At 41.9% G+C, this 19,867-nt stretch overlaps 1 protein-coding gene across 2 annotated transcripts; it reads left to right on the top strand.

Moving 5' to 3' along the window:
* Nucleotides 1–3,842: 3,842 nt before the first annotated feature.
* KCNA4 (potassium voltage-gated channel subfamily A member 4) lies at nucleotides 3,843–15,697 on the top strand. 2 transcript variants are annotated; one of them, XM_034646013.1, is made up of 3 exons: nucleotides 3,843–4,261; nucleotides 7,460–9,880; nucleotides 14,500–15,697. In XM_034646013.1, exons 2-3 carry the CDS (start codon nucleotides 8,236–8,238, stop codon nucleotides 14,502–14,504), a joined length of 1,650 nt encoding a protein of 549 aa, XP_034501904.1. In that variant the 5' UTR covers nucleotides 3,843–4,261; nucleotides 7,460–8,235; the 3' UTR covers nucleotides 14,505–15,697. The 2 variants fall into 2 exon arrangements, with proteins under 2 accessions (XP_034501904.1, XP_002926236.2); XM_002926190.3 differs by lacking the exon at nucleotides 14,500–15,697 and having other exon boundaries at nucleotides 7,460–12,775.
* Nucleotides 15,698–19,867: the final 4,170 nt, after the last annotated feature.

Raw genomic sequence — 19,867 nt, 5'->3', positions numbered from 1 at the left:
TATAATGGACTTAGTTTGTATCCCTCAGGGCCTCCTATCTGGCTTTGTAAAAGGAGGATCTACTGCCCTTTGACCCTTTCCATATAAACAAAGACTTCACAGAGTGGTCTGGAACATTTGTACCACCACTGGGAGAATTCAAAGCCAGGGAGAAATTATTTGTGGTAATAGATGTATTTGGAGGTGAGGAGCTTAAGGAATGTTGACTAGTTGATGACTAAGAAAGGCAAGAAAATAATTTGTTTTGCTCCAAGGAAAATTCATTTGGGGAATGAAACAAGGTAGATTTTTGTTGGTCATGAGCAAAGACTCTTTCTGCAACTGTTTATGGGAATTTCTAGGAATATTTAAGAGAAGAAAGGCAAGAAAATAATCTGTTTTGCTCCAAGGAAAATTCATTTGGGGAATGAAACAAGGTAGATTTTTGTCGGTCACGAGCAAAGACTCTTTCTGCAACTGTTTATGGGAATTTCTAGGAATATTTAAGAGAATTTCAGGGAGAGAAATGGAATGTTTCTTGTTTGCTTTCTAAAGAAATGATTTAAAAGGGCAAAGAGGTGTGTGTGTGTGTGTGTGTGTGTGTGTGTGTGTGTTTGTGTGATATGGGGGGATGCATAGAAGGCTGAAGAAGCAGACTGTTCTTCCCAGTTGGACCCCACCTCTCTTTCAGGTTCCAGTTACTCTTGGTCCACCCTGATGCCACATGCCTGCATAAACTTTATTCCCTCCATTATTCAGCCAATCTTCCCTTTTCTTGTCAAACCTTGCTCACTTCCCCCAAATTAGATGCTGCTCCATTCTTTGCATCCCTGGAACACCGCTTTCATACCTTCATCATAGCACATACTATGCCCCTTGTTTCATAATCTGTCTATGTATCCATAACAGCCACTCCTTTGTGAGGACAAATGGGCATAGAGCACATGGCGTCATCATCACTCACATGGGGTCCATCCTCCTTGCAGTCAGATGTTACAGGCCACTTCTGCTACAAAGGTAACTATATAACTGTTAGGCACGTTTGTTAACCATGGTAAGCCTCAAGTCCTTCTCTGTAAATTGTAAATATAATAGTACCTACCACATAAATTGTTCATTTATGCAGATAAAATTAGACAATATGCATGCACAGAGTTTAGCCCAGAGCCAGGGGCTAGGTGAGTACTCAGTAAGTGTTACTTGCCTTGATCAAGTCCTCAATAAGTCCTCCTTGTGGGACCTGAAGGACTATCTTGGTGAGAGTGGTTTTTCCTCAGCTGCATTCGAGCTGTGGTGCTTCAGTAATTTGGATTCCTGATACCTAAGAAGTACAAGTATTTATAAAGTCTTCAGGCATTTTTTTTTATTTTTTTTTTAAATTTTTTTAAAGGTTTTATTTATTTATTTGACAGAGATAGAGACAGCTAGAGAGAGGGGGAACACAAGCAGGGGGAGTGGGAGAGGAAGAAGCAGGCTCACAGCAGAGGAGCCTGATGTGGGGCTCGAACCCACAACGCCGGGATCACGCCCTGAGCCGAAGGCAGATGCTTAACCGCTGTGCCACCCACGCGCCCCTTCAGGCATTTTTAAACTTTAAAATTCTCTGGGCCAAGAAAGGAGCAAACAATAAATGGCACACATAGGCATAATTCATAACTTGTTCCAATGAAAATGTCCAAGCTTCAGTATAACTTGTACTTCATTCAATCTCAGTTTTCCTCTCTCTGAAACCTTTCCACAGTTGCTCCAGAGAGATCTCACAAATTGCTTTTGGGAAGGTAGTCCCAAGATCTTGTGCTCTCAGCCCTGCTTTCTACCATCCCAAGAAACATGGTTCTAGGAAGACAACAATAAACTCAATCATCTGCTTTTAGTATGTATGAAACTGCACACTGTCTACATCACATGAAGGAGATACAGAGAGAGAGTTTTAGGCAAGCGCAAGGGATCGTTTTTACTTTTGAAGAAATCCACCCTCCCTACTTGCTGGTGTGAACTATAATGGGGGAATGAATTGAGGCAATGAATGGAGGCAAATTAACCCCGTGTGGAGGTACCTTTCAATTCCTGCCCCCCACTCCCCTCATTGAGCCCAGAAGATCGCAGGAAAATTTACTCAGGACAAAAATTCAAGCTGCACTAGCTAGGAGAAGTTAGGGAAACCAGGTCCCACATCAGTTGTTTCTTTCTTTCTCTTTTTCTTTTTCTTTCTTTCTTTCTTTCTTTCTTTTTCTTTCTTTTTCTTTCTTTCTTTCTTTCTTTCTTTCTTTCTTTCTTTCTCTTTTCTTTCTTTCTTTCTTTCTTTCTCTTTCTTTTCTTTCTCTTTTCTTTCTTTCTCTTTCTTGTCTTTCTCTTTCTTTCTTTTCTTCTTTCCTTTCTTTTCTTTTTTCTTCCTTTCTTTGTTTTTCTTTCTCTTTCTTCTTTTCACTGATTACAATGTGAATGTTTTAGTTATTTTAAAAGATCTAAAAAAAAAAAAATCAACAACGAAAAGAAGTCCCCCAGGTGTCCTTCGCTGAGCCAGCCGCAATTAGGTGAGAGCAGGGCATATCTATAATTCAGCTCGGGAATATTTCTCTTAATAATTAATTGAGCGCCACAAAAGGAGGAGGCCCAATAGGGCCGTCAAACAAAGCTGCCAGCTGAGGCCGACAGTGGCCGCCTCAGCGCCAACTGACCCGCCCAAGGTCGGATTTACTCCAGCAGTCCCGGTGCGCGTCTCCACTGCTTGCTTGGTCCATCAGAGGGAGCTGGAAGAGGTGCCTGGAGCCCGGGTCGTTACCTGGCCTTGTATGTGTCTGTGTGTGTAAAAATTCACACTTTCCACTGCTAACCTTTCTTTGAGTGGATGAGTGGGAATTGCAATTTTACATCCATGTCTATGGGCATCTCAAACGCCTGCCACCTAATAAGCAAAGTGGGGGTCCATCCCGGGGTGTGCACGCTGCTGCGGCCGCACTCGCCTGCCCCGCGGGGTACTATGGGTTTTGTTTGTTTGTTTTTGCTGTTTAATGAGGGTGGGTGGTGTTAGCGATCCGACCACTATGATGAAGACCTCCCCGGAGCCAAACCCCCAGCCGCGTTGTATCCTTTTTGCAGCAACAGGTTCGCGGAGGGCTCCTTCACCCCTTCTAAAACCCCCCTCCCGTGGGCTGGTCTTGTGACCCGCTCAGAGCCCTCCGACTTTCTCCCGCTTGGTCTTGTGCCTCCCGTGCGCAACCCTAACCTGGGCCTGATTCCAATTTCTGCAACCCACCCCTCACCCGATTGGAGCACACTTTTAAAGTCGGCCTCCTCGGAGCCCCAGAGGCCCGGCCCCCGAGTGGAGGCTGACAAATTGTGCAAAGGAGGCGGAGACCAAGGGGAATCGGCACGTTCGTAGGCGACTGGGGGGCTACCAGTTAGCGGCCTCGCCAGAGATGCACCCAGGCTCCCAACCCCACAAACCCGTTTTGCGGGCTGTGTGTGTGTGTGTGTGTGTGTGCGCGCGCGCGCTGAGCTGTAGAGAAAGCGGGTCAGAGAGAGGAGAAGACGCGCAGAAGCACCCTGTTGGCAAGACTGGACCTCCCGTCGAGGTCTTCCCTCCCAGCCTCTCTCTTGGGATCCCGCTCTGCTGCGGGGACCCCTGTTTCAGCTCCAACGGATTAGGGCTTCTCCTCTGGGGGCGACGGCCGGCGGCTCCCGGAATCGTTCCCTCCTGCTCCCCAGCGTCGGGGGGTCGGCCGGGGGGGCGGGCAGTGGCGGCATCGTGACTGTGCCCGCCCCGCGGCGCGGGGAGGTGCCCCAGGCTACAGCCTGAACGCCACACCCTCGGCACGGCCCTGGCCCCGCCCCCGGCCGGCGCGCGTTCCCGGCCAGGGGAGGCGTGTGCTGCTTCTGCAGCCAGCGAGAGAGGGAGAGGGATGGATATTGGAGGAGGAATTCGGGCTTAACAAGTGATCGCTGCTGTCTAGGATTTTGTTTCTTTTTCTGGGGAACCTTGACTTCCTTTTCCGATCGAGGTCTCCTGTGCTGAACTCCAGAGGAACCAGAAGTCTTGGGGTCTTCCCTGGGCTAGCCCTGATCCCCACCCCGGGCTCCAGCAGCGAGGACTCTGTGCCCCCCTGGCCAGGCAGCAGAACTTGTTTCGTGGATATTTTGGAGCTTCCACCTGCCACACCGGAGTGATTCCTTCTATCCCCAGGAACATTCTTCCCCTCCTCCAGCTGTTGAAGCTTGAGGGGGAAAGACAAATCAAGCGGGGGATTTTCTTTATATTTATTTTTCACTCCGCCTGGGAACGGTAAGTATGATACCTCTCTTATCTTTTCTCCACTATCCTCTTTTGGTTGTTAAGAAGCAGTGGACATTTGAGGGATAAATAATATCGGGAATGTGACAGAAGGGCATGAATGGAAGGCGGTTAAAAATAAACCAGGAGGTGGAAGAAGGGAGGTGCAGATGCTGCGCGGCGCTCCGGGGGGCCAACAGTTGTTATTTTCCTAACCCCAGGGATGGGGTGCGTGCGCCCTGCTTAATGTGCCCAAGCGGGAACCTAGGTCTGGAGGGGAGGGTGCGATTAAAGATGTCGTTTCCCAACGAGGTGGGGTTTAGATTTAGCATCATTTTTTGCTTCATCCCAGACTCACCGGTTCCGTTCCTTTGGGAACAGCTGGCGAACGGGTTTGAATCGCTGCCTCTCCCAGGGTTTGGATTTGCGTGCATTTTCCGAGCATTTCAGCAGCACATAGGGACTGTGTAAATGGCGTGCGTTGAAGTGTATATTTCTCACGGTGTTGGTTTTTTTATTTTCTCAATCTCTCTCTTTCTCTCTCTCTCTGATAGGTTCAGGTACCACCCTAAGACAGTTGCAGGAATTAGCACTGAGGGATGAAAACAGCCTTGTTGCTGGGGGGTAAGGGAGGAGGGGAAGGATGCTTGGTGGTGGTTTGGGGGCACAGGGATTCCGGGGAATAGGTAGTCTCCTATTAGTTTAATGGTGTTAAAGAGGAAGGGACATTTCTATGCAAAGGTCTCCCCCTTCAAGGCTCCTGGGAGTAGGCTTGAATAGGTTCTTCTAAGCATGAATACCTAGGGAAGGAAGAGAGATTTTTAAACCAGTCTTGCTGTGTGGAAGGTTTTTCCTTTCCTTTCCTTTCCTTTCCTTTCCTTTCCTTTCCTTTCCTTTCCTTTCCTTTCCCTTTCCCTTTCCCTTTCCCTTTCCCTTTCCTTTTCCTTTTTTTTTGTTATTCTTTTCCTCCTTCCTCCTGCTCCCTCCCCAACCCCCCCCTTCTCATCTTCATCTTCATCTTCATCATCATCTTCATCATCATCATCATCTTTTTCTTCTTGGTTAGGGATAGTGAGGTAACTGGTAGCCAATTAAAAAGAAGGTAATTTGCTTTTTGTAAGGTGGGGAGGGATATAAACAAAAATGACCATATCCAAATAAATAGATAATTAATTGGTGTAGAGCAAAATGAGGGCAGGACTTGATCTCCTGCAGATTTGATGGTGAATTAGAAGACCTGCTAATTCATGACCTTCTGGGAGCAGTTAGTTGGGAGAGGGGTGTGCATAATATACAAATATACAGGCACTTTGGTTCTACTGGGGTTTTATTTAAACAGTGTATTCTAACTGCTTTGAGGGAGTTGGGGAAGAACTGAGCAAACTCTCAGGCTCTTTGGCCTGTGAAAGTCTTTAAAAGATGGTGGTGGCCTGACCTTCCAGAATAAATGTAACCCCAGGGTTTTTGGTAAATAGAGATTTGGAGACCTCCTAAGGGTAAACATGTCAGAATATTTGCTGTTGTTGGGAGTCAGGCAAAGGAAGGGGGTTGTCATTTGAGATACCTTCAGAGGTGTATTTTGTGTCCTAATCAAGTTCACCTCTTTCCCCAGGAGAATGTGTGATGATGATTGGGAAGTCCTCTGTTTGCCACTTCCCTGCTTTGTCACTTCATAGAACTTGGGTGGGTTTAGGCTTCTAGGCTGACAGGATTCAGCAAGGAGCAGCAGGTGGTCAAGGGCTCAATCCCGTTAATGGCTCCAGAAAGCCATTTCTCTTGTGCTCCCCAAGTGCTTCCAGTTATAGAAACTGGTAGATGCCCTGAATTCTGACTGTCATTATCCTCCCCAATTCTCTAGGCCACTCTGCATTCTTGGAAGTCCTGTTGGACAGAGTGAATGCAAAAGCATAGGAGACAGAAGATTAGGTCAGTTTTTACAGGTCCTGGCTGAGGAGATGAATTAGTTGGACCTAGAGAGAGCCAACTAAGAAGAAAGGCCAAGAATACCAAGTGACAGTGGAGACAGATCGGGGCTGCAAGGAAGATGTGATCAGCAAGTGGCAGATTGGAAATAAAAGTATGCAGAGAGGCAAGGGAGACAGGGGGAGGGTGTTGGGAGTTTGTAGATAATGGATTAAATTATGGGGGGAAAACATGATAGGCTGAAAATAAAATCCACAAAAACTGGGATTTAAAACATAAGGAAATAATCCCTTGAGAGGAGTGTAGGAGGAAGCATTGAGGGGAACATGGAGGAACAGCAAGGAGAAAAGATGATTATCAGAGAAGTGGAAACTGGGATTAGCTCCTAGGCTGTGGGTGGTAGAGAGTGTTCTGGAGTCTGGGGAACAGAAAAACAACAACAGAGACATGCTTCAGGGAGTCAGGAAGTGCCCGCTTAATACAGGCCATTGGTGAGTCTCAAAGTGTCCTGGATATCCTCACATTCTGTCCTCCCCCTAATTGAAACTGTGGTTTAAGGACATATACATTTGGGCGTGAGTAGATTGACAATAAAAGCTTAGGTTACGGTCATATTATTCAGAACTGCCAGCATGTATTGACATTCATTACGTCTGTGCTATTCTATCAACATTCTCTCTCTCATTCAATCCTCACTAAGGGGATGGAGGGCATTGTATTATTACCTACACCTTGTAGATGAGGTGATTGAAGCTTGTTGAAGTGGTGGAACCTGGATTAAAGAACACTGTTTTTTTCCCCAACTGCTCTAATCCTGAATCAAGACAGAGAGGGGTGGAAAGGCACTAAATTCAGAAATATTTGATGAGTGGAAATTAAAAAAAAATACCTTGAGATCAATGAATGATGGAAGCAGCTATAAAGTGACAGCATTATTATTGTGGAATGAAGAAAATGACACCAAGAATTAAGACCTGGCATGAGTGAAAGGGAGAGCCAAAGGAAGAGCCATGTGGGTCGAGAGTGGAGAGAGGAAAACTAATTGAGTTGCCCTGAAAATAGACTGAGCTGAAATAATAACCAAAGAAGAAGGACAGAAGAATGGTTTAGTGAGGAAGAGATTTAACAACCTGCCCCACACTCCTTGGAAATTTGTGGTCACTTGGTGCTTTATGTGGTTTGCTTAAGGACAAGAGAAAGAAGGTGTATGGGAAGGAAACACTGTTTGCTCTTTATGATTTGATTCTTTTTATTTTTCTCCTATGCTTATTTCCCTTCCTTTTTCAGGTGAAGTGCTTCTTCTGCATGATTTTAGCTGAAGGATGCTCTGCATTTCCTTGATTTCTATGGAGACCTCAGAGCTGGGTTTGCCCCTGCTGACACCTCATCTTGTACCTTCTCTACCTCCCAAGGTCTTTGCCTCTGTTGATAGCTTGGCATTGCCCCTGGGCCCAGGAAGCCTGTGATGAACTTGAGAGGAGCGCCTGGAGAATCGTCCTGATAGGCTTTGAGCAGCAATGGCTGGACGTACTTCAAGCCACGTGTTAACATGGGTCAAGCCATCACTAGAAGGCAAGTGCTAAGACTAAAGGCTTATTTGCATTTTATTTAAATTCGATGGACTGAGCTTTGGACAATTTCCATGGCAGAAAAATATATTCCATTTTCTAGGCACAACTGCTGGCTGTCAGATACTTGCCACCTTTGAATCTTGCGGCATCATCACCAATCACATCCTAGACGTATTTCCAAATTTGGACAGCCACCCAAAAACAGGTGTTTGGGAGACCCCAACATTTTTTGACTTGGGCTTGAGAGGGCTAGGTTGTTTATCTAGACCAGCCAAGCTTTGGAGAGCAATGTTGAATCCCTGGGAACAGAGAGCATGGGGCGTACTGATTTAAAAACAGAAAATGCAAAGTTGGACTGAAAATATCCTTAGTCTTCCAAGCAATCTGCTTAAGGGTTCCAAACTTACCTTAATTTGGTGAGAAAAGAAGCTGCCCTATTTTTCTTTCTCCTTCTTCTACAACTGGAACCAGCCATTTCCAAACTCCACCGCCATGGAGGTGGCAATGGTGAGTGCGGAGAGCTCAGGGTGCAACAGTCACATGCCTTATGGTTACGCAGCCCAGGCCCGGGCCCGGGAGCGGGAGAGGCTTGCTCACTCGAGGGCAGCTGCGGCCGCCGCCGTGGCCGCTGCCACAGCTGCTGTGGAAGGCAGCGGGGGTTCAGGAGGGGGCTCCCACCACCACCACCAGTCACGTGGGGCCTGTACCTCCCATGACCCTCAGGGTGGCCGGGGGAGTCGGAGGAGGAGGCGCCCGCGGCCCGAGAAGAAGAAAGTCCACCACCGTCAGAGCAGCTTTCCTCATTGCTCCGACCTGATGCCCAGTGGCTCTGAGGAGAAGATCCTGAGGGAGCTGAGTGAGGAAGAGGAAGAGGAGGAGGACGAGGAGGAGGAGGAAGAGGAGGGAAGGTTTTACTATAGTGAAGATGACCATGGTGATGAATGTTCCTACACGGACCTGCTGCCTCAGGATGATGGGGGCGGTGCTGGCTATAGTTCAGTCCGCTACAGTGACTGCTGTGAACGTGTGGTGATAAATGTATCAGGCCTGCGCTTTGAGACCCAGATGAAGACTCTGGCCCAGTTTCCAGAGACTTTGTTGGGAGACCCTGAGAAGAGGACTCAGTACTTTGACCCTTTGCGTAATGAGTATTTTTTTGACAGGAACAGGCCTAGCTTTGATGCCATCTTATATTATTACCAATCAGGAGGCCGCCTCAAGAGGCCAGTCAATGTCCCCTTTGATATCTTCACCGAGGAGGTGAAGTTCTATCAGTTGGGAGAGGAGGCCCTGCTCAAGTTTCGGGAGGACGAGGGCTTTGTGAGAGAGGAGGAGGACAGGGCCTTGCCAGAGAATGAATTTAAAAAGCAGATTTGGCTTCTCTTTGAGTATCCGGAGAGCTCCAGTCCAGCAAGGGGCATAGCCATCGTCTCTGTCCTGGTCATCTTAATCTCCATTGTCATTTTCTGCCTGGAAACTTTACCTGAGTTTAGGGACGACAGGGATCTCATCATGGCACTGAGTGCAGGCGGACACAGTGGGTTGTTGAATGACACGTCAGCACCCCACCTAGAGAACTCAGGGCACACCATATTCAACGACCCCTTCTTCATCGTGGAGACAGTCTGTATTGTTTGGTTTTCCTTCGAGTTTGTGGTTCGCTGCTTTGCTTGTCCCAGCCAAGCACTCTTCTTCAAAAACATCATGAACATCATTGACATTGTCTCCATTTTGCCTTACTTCATCACCCTGGGCACTGATCTGGCCCAGCAACAGGGGGGTGGCAATGGGCAGCAGCAGCAGGCCATGTCCTTTGCCATCCTCAGGATCATTCGTCTGGTCCGAGTATTCCGGATCTTCAAACTCTCCAGGCACTCCAAGGGCCTGCAGATCCTGGGCCACACCCTCAGAGCCAGCATGCGGGAGCTGGGCCTTCTGATCTTCTTCCTTTTCATTGGGGTCATCCTGTTTTCCAGCGCTGTGTATTTCGCGGAGGCAGATGAACCTACTACCCATTTCCAAAGCATCCCAGATGCATTTTGGTGGGCTGTGGTGACCATGACAACTGTGGGCTATGGGGACATGAAGCCCATCACTGTGGGGGGCAAGATCGTGGGGTCCCTGTGTGCCATTGCAGGTGTGTTAACCATTGCTTTGCCAGTGCCAGTGATTGTTTCTAACTTTAACTATTTCTACCACAGAGAGACTGAAAATGAGGAACAGACACAGCTGACACAGAATGCAGTCAGTTGCCCATACCTCCCTTCTAATTTGCTGAAGAAATTTCGGAGCTCTACTTCTTCTTCCCTGGGGGACAAGTCAGAGTATCTAGAGATGGAAGAAGGAGTTAAGGAATCTCTCTGTGCAAAGGAGAAGTGTCAGGGAAAGGGGGACGACAGTGAGACAGATAAAAACAACTGCTCTAATGCAAAGGCTGTGGAGACCGATGTGTGAATCTTGTTCTCTACCCGCCACTGCCCCCCCAACCCCAGTATCTCCAAATATATTTATGCATAGAGAGTGCAGTTATGAAAATGAAATATGCAAATGAACCTAATGCATATAGTAGTACGCCATTTAATGGTTATACGTGGCATAATTGTTACTAAACTTGTATTACATATCAAATAAATGATACATCTTGGAGAAGAGGGAGGCTAAAATAGGAGCAAATCTATCTTTATATTTTTTACTAGAATGCAAGAATTTTGCACATTAACTGGAAAAGATGTTAAAAGTAAAGATGGTTCCATGGAGAGAATGTGTGTGTGTGTATTTGTGTGTGTGTGTGCACGCGCACACATGCTGCGTGCATGTGTATGTGTAAGTAAATTGTCAACGTTGTTAGTAATTGTGCAGTGATGGGAAAAGTTGGCATTTTGAAGTATTTACTATGTAAGAACTAATGAATTCAAGCAGTCATTTATCAGTGCTTTGATAGCTTCTCATGTCTTTGGATCCCATGGTTGTTTTTTAAAAACTGTAAGAATTACTGTGTAGAAAAAAAAACAAGAAAGTGAATTATTTAATAGAATATAGGTCACAATTTTATCTTGGATTTAATTAAAGTTTATTTTTAACTGGAAATTAACTTTTAAAAAGGCTGCAGGGGCCTTTAGAAATTGATTATATTTTATTATTAATTTTGGGAAGATATGACAGCAAATGTCTAACAATATGGAAGAAGTGAAATGGGAGAAAATGTAACAAGTTTTGTTCACAGGACTGGATTTTTTTTTCCTTTGCACTATTTTATATGCTGGAGATTGAGAGAGACTTGCTACTGTGAATGTTTACTAATGTAACAGCTCAGTGACAATCCTTAGAAGAATGATTTCTTAGTCTTATTTTATAGCTCTTTTCTTTTTGTGAGACTAATGGCCATGCAGATAACAGCACACGATTCCCTTTTTAAAAAATCTAAATAACTGATCTGCAAAGGGAGTACGAAGTAAAATTTGGCAGCTGAATCTTTTGAAATTGGACTGTTACAATGATGCTTCTGAAACCATACTATTTTAATTATTCTTCTGCCTTTTAAATCCAGAATAATTTAACCAAAGTTAATGCATGCACTGAAAGAATTCTTGAAGAAATAAGATGCCCAGCAGCTACAGTGATTATGGCTTAAGAGCTTTCTATTAAATGTGCAACATAAATGCTGGATTTATTAAGTTTATTTCTTTGTGCAGCTACATAAAGGCACAGTGTGGGGATTCACCTCAGAATTTAGCACTCTATTTGCTGAAACTGATATAAGGAAGAATTGTGTCAAAACATTTGGTTTCGATATCACCATCATTATCATCTTTGCTGAAGGATCTTAAGATACATGTAACTGTGTTTAATTCATGACAAGGTGTTCTAGAATGTGAGGTAACAGCTAGCAATCAGACCTGCACTATTCAGTCATAATGAGATATAGATTACCAAATGTAGAGTACATAAGAGGCCTTACTCTCCAGTGTTTCTTCAACATCTATTTTTTATAAAATGGTTGTCCTGAGGTTTGGGAAAAATATACTATGTAGCACATAATGAACTCTGACAACTGTGAATTTAAAAAAAAAAAAGGTTCTAGAATAGCTTTTCTCAAGCTTTTAAATCCCAGGCCATCTTTTGATAATAACATAAATCTTCTTTAATGATATTTGAAATTCCAAGTAAATCTAAAGTTAGGTTTAAAAGCAAAGTTACACCCTTCTCCCCACCCCTTCCCCACCACTTACAGAAAAACACCTCTCAAGAATACCATTTAGAGAATGGAAAGCAGCAGCAGGGGAGTTGATTGAATGCTCTGACCAAAGATCCCTAGTGACAATAGAGAGTGACAGAACAAGGAAATGTGATCTTGTAATAAGACTTCAAAGATGGCATTTTAATATATTTTGGATATGGAACAAAAATGTAATAAGCATTAGACTAGGAGTAAGGCTATCTGGGTTGGTCATTATTCATTCGAAAAAGTCACCATTAATCTCTGCACCCCAATTTCCTCATTAGTGAAAAAGAGGGCATATAAAGCTTTTGTTACATCGCAGAGTTGTTATGGAAAGCGAATAACATATGAACACTCTGAAATGCCGAGTTCCAAATAAATCCCTGATGTTATGTCTAAATTGCTTAATCTTCCTCTGGGAGAATGAGATTTAGAACCCATGAGTTACATCTGCTTTGTTAGGATATTGTGAAAATCATGGGTAATTTCTTTAATTTCGAGCTCCTTACAAGAAGTGGATATGCAGATGCAAGATAGCCTATCATTGAATAATTACTGCAATTTCTTCATTTGAGAGAAAGATCCCAGGCGTGTCATGGTGTAAAAAGTTGACTCTGTGAATGAGGTACCATGTGTCTTTTGCTGTACCCAACTAGGTCAGATTATATCTTAAAATAGTTTAAATGCTCTCTAGCTTTGGATGTTTATTGAACATTCTGTAATAGCAATAGCGATGATTTGGCTATGTTTGGAAGGGAAAAGCTATATTTCGACAACATCTCCTTTTAAAATCTGAAAGTTATGATAAATTTAGCTGAGATGTATTAGATTTGATAATTCTGTGAATTCAAGAAATATAGTCATTTTGAGATCCTGGGGTTTTCCTTTATCTTACATAGTATTCTTAGGAGTAAAATGATCAAGAAGTGATCACCACGGGCTTCCAAACCAAACATTATTAGGTTAGCATTAAATGTATGTTTGTTTGTTTGTATTTTCTTTCAAGATGCATTTATTTTAGGATGTCTGGATCTTGATTCCACACTAAGAAGAAAGCATTTAAGCCCTCAGAATTTGTATAGGGCACTTTTGCGTGGAACACTTCTCTTGTAGAGAATGTGTGAAGGTAGAGGATGTGTGAAGTGCAGCTGTGGATGTATAACATTTTTCTAAGTCAAAGCCAGGCAAAGTGCTTTTGTACCATTTGTAAAATTTATACTGAGAAATATGCTTCCAGAGGCTATTTGTAACTGATTTAGGGAACTATCTTCTCAGAGACCACCATACACATTAGGCTGTAAGATAAAAAAGAAGTGGCCCCATTTAGAGATTTGAATTTCAGGGATCTGGGATCCTTTTCAGATGGTCATGTTACCAAAAGTACAATATTTGAAGGTCATCCTAATCAGAGTCTTTTCAAGGGTGGATACATTGTTCTCTCTTTGCAAATGTTTGAAAAGGAAACATAACAGTTATGGAGAAGAAAGGAGGACTAACTATTCCTTTTAATTTCTGTGAAAGAGAGCTAGTGGTTGCCAGAAGAATGATAGCTGGTCTAGGAGGGGAGAGCTGGCTTGTTGATATCGGCACATCGTTTCATCTTCTTGATTTTCAGGTGTTTTTTTGTTTGTTTGTTTGTTTGTTTTTTTAAGTGAAAATCAGGCTGTTGACCTACATTATCACTTGATTCCTTCCAGCACAAAAATTCTCTGATGTTGAAGGAAGTATTAGACTAGCTTGATATTTTCTAGGTATTCAAGTCATACCAGCCTTGATTTTATAGTTAAGTAGTAAGAACTGAATAGTTTTAAAATCTCACCGTTGGGTTAAATGCAAGAACCAGGAGTTTGAGACTGGGTTTTTAGAATGTAAGCTGAATGGATAGGGTGTATTTTGAAGCTCGTTATTCTAAAAACTAGAGGGAAGGGATTCCCTTAATAAAAAATATAACTCAGTCTCCAATTGAATACATATGGTGAAAGTTGGTAAGTAAACATTTTGATTTGTTGCTTTGTTATAGTACAGTCTTGTCAGTAAACAGAGTGTTCCGACCTGTGCTGGAGAACTCATTTTATGCTTAAACACATGTAGTATATCACAAGTGCTACTGCTTTCCTTGTCAAATTTGTTTTAAACAGGATCACTGAAGCTTTGTGAAAATCTTTTCATTAAGCATGTGTTGAAATAGAATCTACTATATGAACAAGAAATTTCTATGGGAAGTACTCTGTTATATATATCTATATATCCATTTTTTTAGAAAGTCAACATGAACCAGCAGAAAGTTATATTTAGTTGCATTAGAGTCATAAACGGTAGTATCCCCACAGCCCAACAGACACAAATGGTGTTCTCCGTTGTTGCTTTTGAGGATTGTGATGTGTCTTCAGCTGTAACATTGCAGATCTCCCTAGATGAAGTGAGAAATACACCTAGGTTCAGTTTACATTTTTCAGTGAACATGTGATGTGCTCATGTGCACGATGCAGACTGTAACATCCCTCTTTATATGTTTTTTTTTTTTTTTATTGATACAGTATAGAATGATTACGGGTTGTCATTCAGTGACAAAGGGGCCTGTTCCAGGAAATCTTCCTGACCCAAAAGTCATTCTGAATTCTGCAAGGGACATTTGGTGTGGACAAAAGGTACTTCTTGGTTTTCCTGCCTGCAAAGAAGTTTGACTCAAAGCACAGGGTCTTCCAAGCCAATGTAACTGTTACAGGTTAGAAGACAATCCTACTTTCTAGTATGGAGATCAGTATTCCTATTTGAAAGAAGGTTGATGGAGTGGTTTGTGTTCAAGATTGAAGGAAGCAGAGCTATTTTTGCAGTAAATGGGAATGTGTACTTCTGAAATGTAAATTAAGATTAGGACTGTGATATGAGTTTTATTTCTGACTTGGTTCTCTGTTTCCATAGCAGTCCCAATTTCTTACAGTATCTTCATAAAAAAGTATGCTACTACATATCAGACCATATGGCCCAATCTGAGGTACGGAAAATATGGTTACTGTATTTATGGATAAATAAATGAGCATGAAGGATTATTTATGGATAAATAAATTAATCCCAGGGTTTGAGTTGGGTGCTTTGGAAAACATAGCACATATTTAATGAGCTATGGCTCTAAGTTAGACTCTAACATGTCCCCTTTCAGGTCTGTAGGTAATACTAAGCCATATCAGAATAGATGTATCAGGCAAATAATGTGCTAAATAAGGTGTCTTGCTATTGTCTAGGAAAGGATATTCCCGCATTCACTGGTCATGGTGTTGCTGACCTGCAGTTAAGTTTTTGATTTATTTGCCATCATTGGTGTCTTGGAAGGAGGATTTGTATCCAGAGTACCAGGAGCTAAATGATTTTGATAGCTGATCCACAGATAGTCAAATTTTGCTTCCTGACTTGCAAATTATCTGTTGTGTAGATTTTCTGCAACTAGTTTTTCATCTGAGCTGGCTTTACTCAGGCTCAAAACCATTGTCTCCCTTCCAACAGCCAGTCTAGAAAAATGCAAAATTGTAAACAGAAAACAATATAGTACAAAGAAACAACAAATACACTGAAACTAGAAAGCCAAGCAAAACCTATTTGGAAAGCCAAGTCTGTTGTTCAAATCCATGTGTCATGTGCATCAGGACGAACTATGAAGGATTTAGGAATAACCTTTGCCACATCTCCTCGCCATTAGCATAATTAACCAGGAGGTGACTATTGTGGTAAATGCCGTAAAGCAGCAATAAGTTACTAAAAGATTATACAAGTTAACATTTTCTGTGAAAATGATAGAAATGCTAACTTACCTTAGAAGTGGTCTTAATAGTAATTATTAGGAATAACTACTTAATCTGGAAAACATGCTACTTTTTTCCAATTATTGGCATTATGTACATTGGATTAATTTTTTGTGAATCTGTAGATTTTTCATGATTCCTAGTATATTTTTAAAGCCACAGAGCATGAAGGCATTTTTATACATAGCTCGTTAAGCTACTGGATATTGAAGGATCAGTCAGTCACCTCTTAAATCAATTAAATAAATAGCCCCTGTGGATATTGACTAAATATCACATGCTGAGCCAAATAATTATATTTGTTTCAAAATAATTAGATTAATATGTTTATATATATATCGTACATTTAATATTCTGCCTTTATTCTGGTCAAAGATATATAAGCAAAATGAATTGTCTGAGGCATGGAAAGAGACTTCTTGAAATGAAGGAAAAGTGTATAATCCTTGTGTGTTTTGGGGAAATAGTGAGACCTAAGGATTGAAAAACCTTTCTTTACACTCTAAGTTGGATTTTTGTGCCATATAACCATAATGGTATTAGGGCTAAGCTCTGAGGTGTTGCATGGGGTAAGATATATGGGCTTTCATTCCCAGGAAGGAAGGGTTTATTTTTATGTTTTATGAAACATTGCAAAATGTTCATCTTATTTTTCATGGTCATTATTCCCATTATATAGAGGATGCACATAGCATGGAAAGTAGACCACATAGCCCCATAGATCTACCTTGTGCTCTCTAGAAATCAATTGACTTGAAGCCGTTATTGTTCTGCATTTTTGTTGTAGCTGTTGTTTGATGTGACTTCCTTAATTTTCTTAGGTTCAATTACAGTATTAAAGTCTCAGGTTGTTTTTGTTTTGGGTGAATGTTTCAGTATATCTCAGCCTCTGAGTGTGCTCACATACAAAACTGTAAAATAATTAGAAAATCTCGTATCTCTTGGAGACCAGGGCTATATTATCTGAACTCTTTCAATGATAGGGCTACATTAGTTAATATGGAGGATTTGTTATTCTATTTATAAACTTAACTGACTCATACCTGAATAGGTTGCTGATTCCCCTGGAGAACACTAATGCATTGATAGCACCTGAACGAGTCTTTTTTTTTTTTCTCCTTCAATTGGTAGGGATCATGATCCAAATAGGGCTTTCATTTGCTATCAGGCAGGGTAGGAAATAATTAATGAAGCTCCCATTGGACTGAAATCTATCAAGAGGTGATGGAATCTCTAGGGAATATAGTAGGATTTATATTTATTTGATTATTTTCCACTCCTAGTTGGTGTTATTGTGGACGTTACTGCTGGGGAATAGATCTTAGTTTTAGGATGATTTACCTACTATTAACATGAATTTTGATAAAGAAATAGAGATCATAAGTTCCACACTATCCTTACTAGCTTGAGGAGTAGCCCTCATTAAATATATTACGATATTAATATGAGATTTGGAAATTGCAATTCATATTTAGGGCCATTTATTTGGAGGGAGATTTATCCCATAAATAGTGATTCATTTATTCAGGTTTCTTGAGAAGTTAATGGGATCTCTTTGTTTTCCTTCCCTATCTCTTGACTTACGAACATTGTATTTAAATTTATGGATTATATTTAAATTGATGGATTTAAATGTTTTATCTTCTAGCAAACCAAGTGAAAGGCTCGGTTACAAAGTGATTAGAGGATGGCAAGATTGATGATCTTTTCTGCAACATTTGCTATTAAGCAGTCTAGCAGCAGATTTCAGTATATATGGAAAACAACATAGGGAAATGCATATATGCCATATTAGAATCTAGATGACAGAGGAGGAATACTAGGATTAGAATTTCCTTCTGGGTTCCCAGATGTGTTCTCAGAGTTCTTGACCTGCTTCCTCCAGATCTGACCCAGCCAATGGGAAGCTAGGAAACTGCTTTTTTTGTGGAATGGCAACAGGATGTAAGGAGGATCATAGCTACTTGGGGCATAGGGGAATGGGAGGGATGTAGGCAGGGGGTGAGGGGTTATGCCTAAAGGAAGTCATTAATTTGATGGTGAAAATAGGCAGATCAGTCTAAAACTGCTTCATTTGGTAATGCTATTAAATTTTGTTAATCCAGGAAATCAAACTGATCACTTAGTATTGGTACCAGATCTAGTAAGCATGTGTACGTGTATGTACAGATATCCTGACTCTCTTGCTGGTATTCTGAGAGCACTCACATACTGTAAAATAGTAGCTGAGAATTAAAGCTGTGTCTTAGGATAAAACTCACCTTTCCCTTCAGAGCAGGAGAGTCACATTATTAGAAGATTACCATTTGGGCACTTATATTTTGTAGGGGATAATCTCCCCCACCCTTAATCTAATGCAGAATGTTAATGTGATAGTGTATTAAAACTACAGAACGAAGCAACCAATCGAAGCATGTCACTAACACAGCTGAGTGATGTGTTTATGTTGGTTATTGCCGGTATGCAATTCTTAGACGAACGGAAAAATCATAAAATCTGTGCAACATAATTAGAACTCCTTGCTGCCGTCATATGCTCCTTGCTGATTTAGCTGCTGTTGCTGCTGATCAGAGAAGAGGTGTCATTTCACTACTAGAATCCATATACTTCCCAGGCTTCAAGGCAGTGTGAGAAATAGTAGGGAAAGATAGGGTTAGATTAGACAGATAAGGGTGAAGCAGCATACAGGATTTTAAAGTGTGAATCATCTTGTGACATTAGACTATTTTTACTCACTCAAGGGACTGAGTTGAATCTTCGAATAGGAGAGGCTCTGTTTAGGAATTACCATCCCCTTTCTGTCTGTGGTATCACTGTTGGAAATCAGTCTAGCATGGAATAAATACTGCCGTCATTGTTAAAATGAGCTGAAGATTGCCTGCTGGGAACATGTTTTCATTTCAGTTGTGAAAAACTGTAGTTGTGTTATAAGCTTTGTAAGAGAGATTAGAAAGTCACTCAACTTTTAAAACTTTTACTGTGCCCCTGAAAGGATTTGGAAAGGAAATTGAAATAGAAGATTCTAATAGAAGTTCTGACCAAATATAAACTTGTTCAAAATAAAGTGGTCGAAGGTCTCATTTTTTGTTTTCTATTTCAATCTTTTCCCTCAGTTATTAAACCTGTTTTTTTTTTAAAGATTTTATTTTATTTTATTTTTTTTATTTATTTGACAGAGATAGAGACAGCCAGCGAGAGAGGGAACACAAGCAGGGGGAGTGGGAGAGGAAAGAAGCAGGCTCACAGCAGAGGAGCCTGATGTGGGGCTCGATCCCATAATGCCGGGATCACGCCCTGAGCCGAAGGCAGACGCTTAACCGCTGTGCCACCCAGGCGCCCCTGTTTTTTTTTTTTTAACTGCAGAGATGGACATTAAAATGCTTGGCACCCCCATCTTCCCTGTACCGCACTGCACCCCACTCACCTTTATTTCAATGAAAGCCCAGGGCAAGGAGGCTTCTGCTATCCCAAATTCACAGATTTCTCAGGGGGAGCTTTTTTGTATGATCCAGGTAGATGTTTTCCCACTTTATAAATCAGGTCATGCCAGTGCAAACCCAGAATCTTTTACAATCACCTGCAATGTGAGTCTATTATATTGTTATTACATTGGGTATTTTCTGCCTATTACTGAACAGCTGGGATTTTAGAAACAGCTGGATGATTAGTTGTATATTTTACATTTTTCACTCAGATGCTTTATTACTGTGGAGAAACAACCTCAGTGTAGAATGAGNAGTCTATTATATTGTTATTACATTGGGTATTTTCTGCCTATTACTGAACAGCTGGGATTTTAGAAACAGCTGGATGATTAGTTGTATATTTTACATTTTTCACTCAGATGCTTTATTACTGTGGAGAAACAACCTCAGTGTAGAATGAGCTGGGAGTATAAGAGCGAAAATCTTGCTCTATGCAACTGTTGTTATTGGGAATTTAATCAAGAAAATTCAGGGCAAACAGTTTTGACTATTGTTTGCTTCTCAAACATGTTGTTAGATACAGCGTACTCATTTCCACTCTTAGGTGAAACAGTTGATTTATCAACTTTAAAAATGCCTCTTGCGATATTCCTTAGGCTACCGACGCTATGCTTTGGCTGTTA

This window comes from Ailuropoda melanoleuca, chromosome 16, assembly GCF_002007445.2.
Source record: "Ailuropoda melanoleuca isolate Jingjing chromosome 16, ASM200744v2, whole genome shotgun sequence".
Lineage (NCBI taxonomy): Eukaryota > Metazoa > Chordata > Mammalia > Carnivora > Ursidae > Ailuropoda > Ailuropoda melanoleuca.
This window is presented reverse-complemented; position numbering and strand designations above follow the sequence as displayed.

Coding starts and splice junctions, on each gene's coding strand:
- KCNA4 (XM_002926190.3), top strand. CDS start 8,236: ATGGAGGTGGCAATGGTGAGTGCGGAGAGCTCAGGGTGCAACAGTCAC.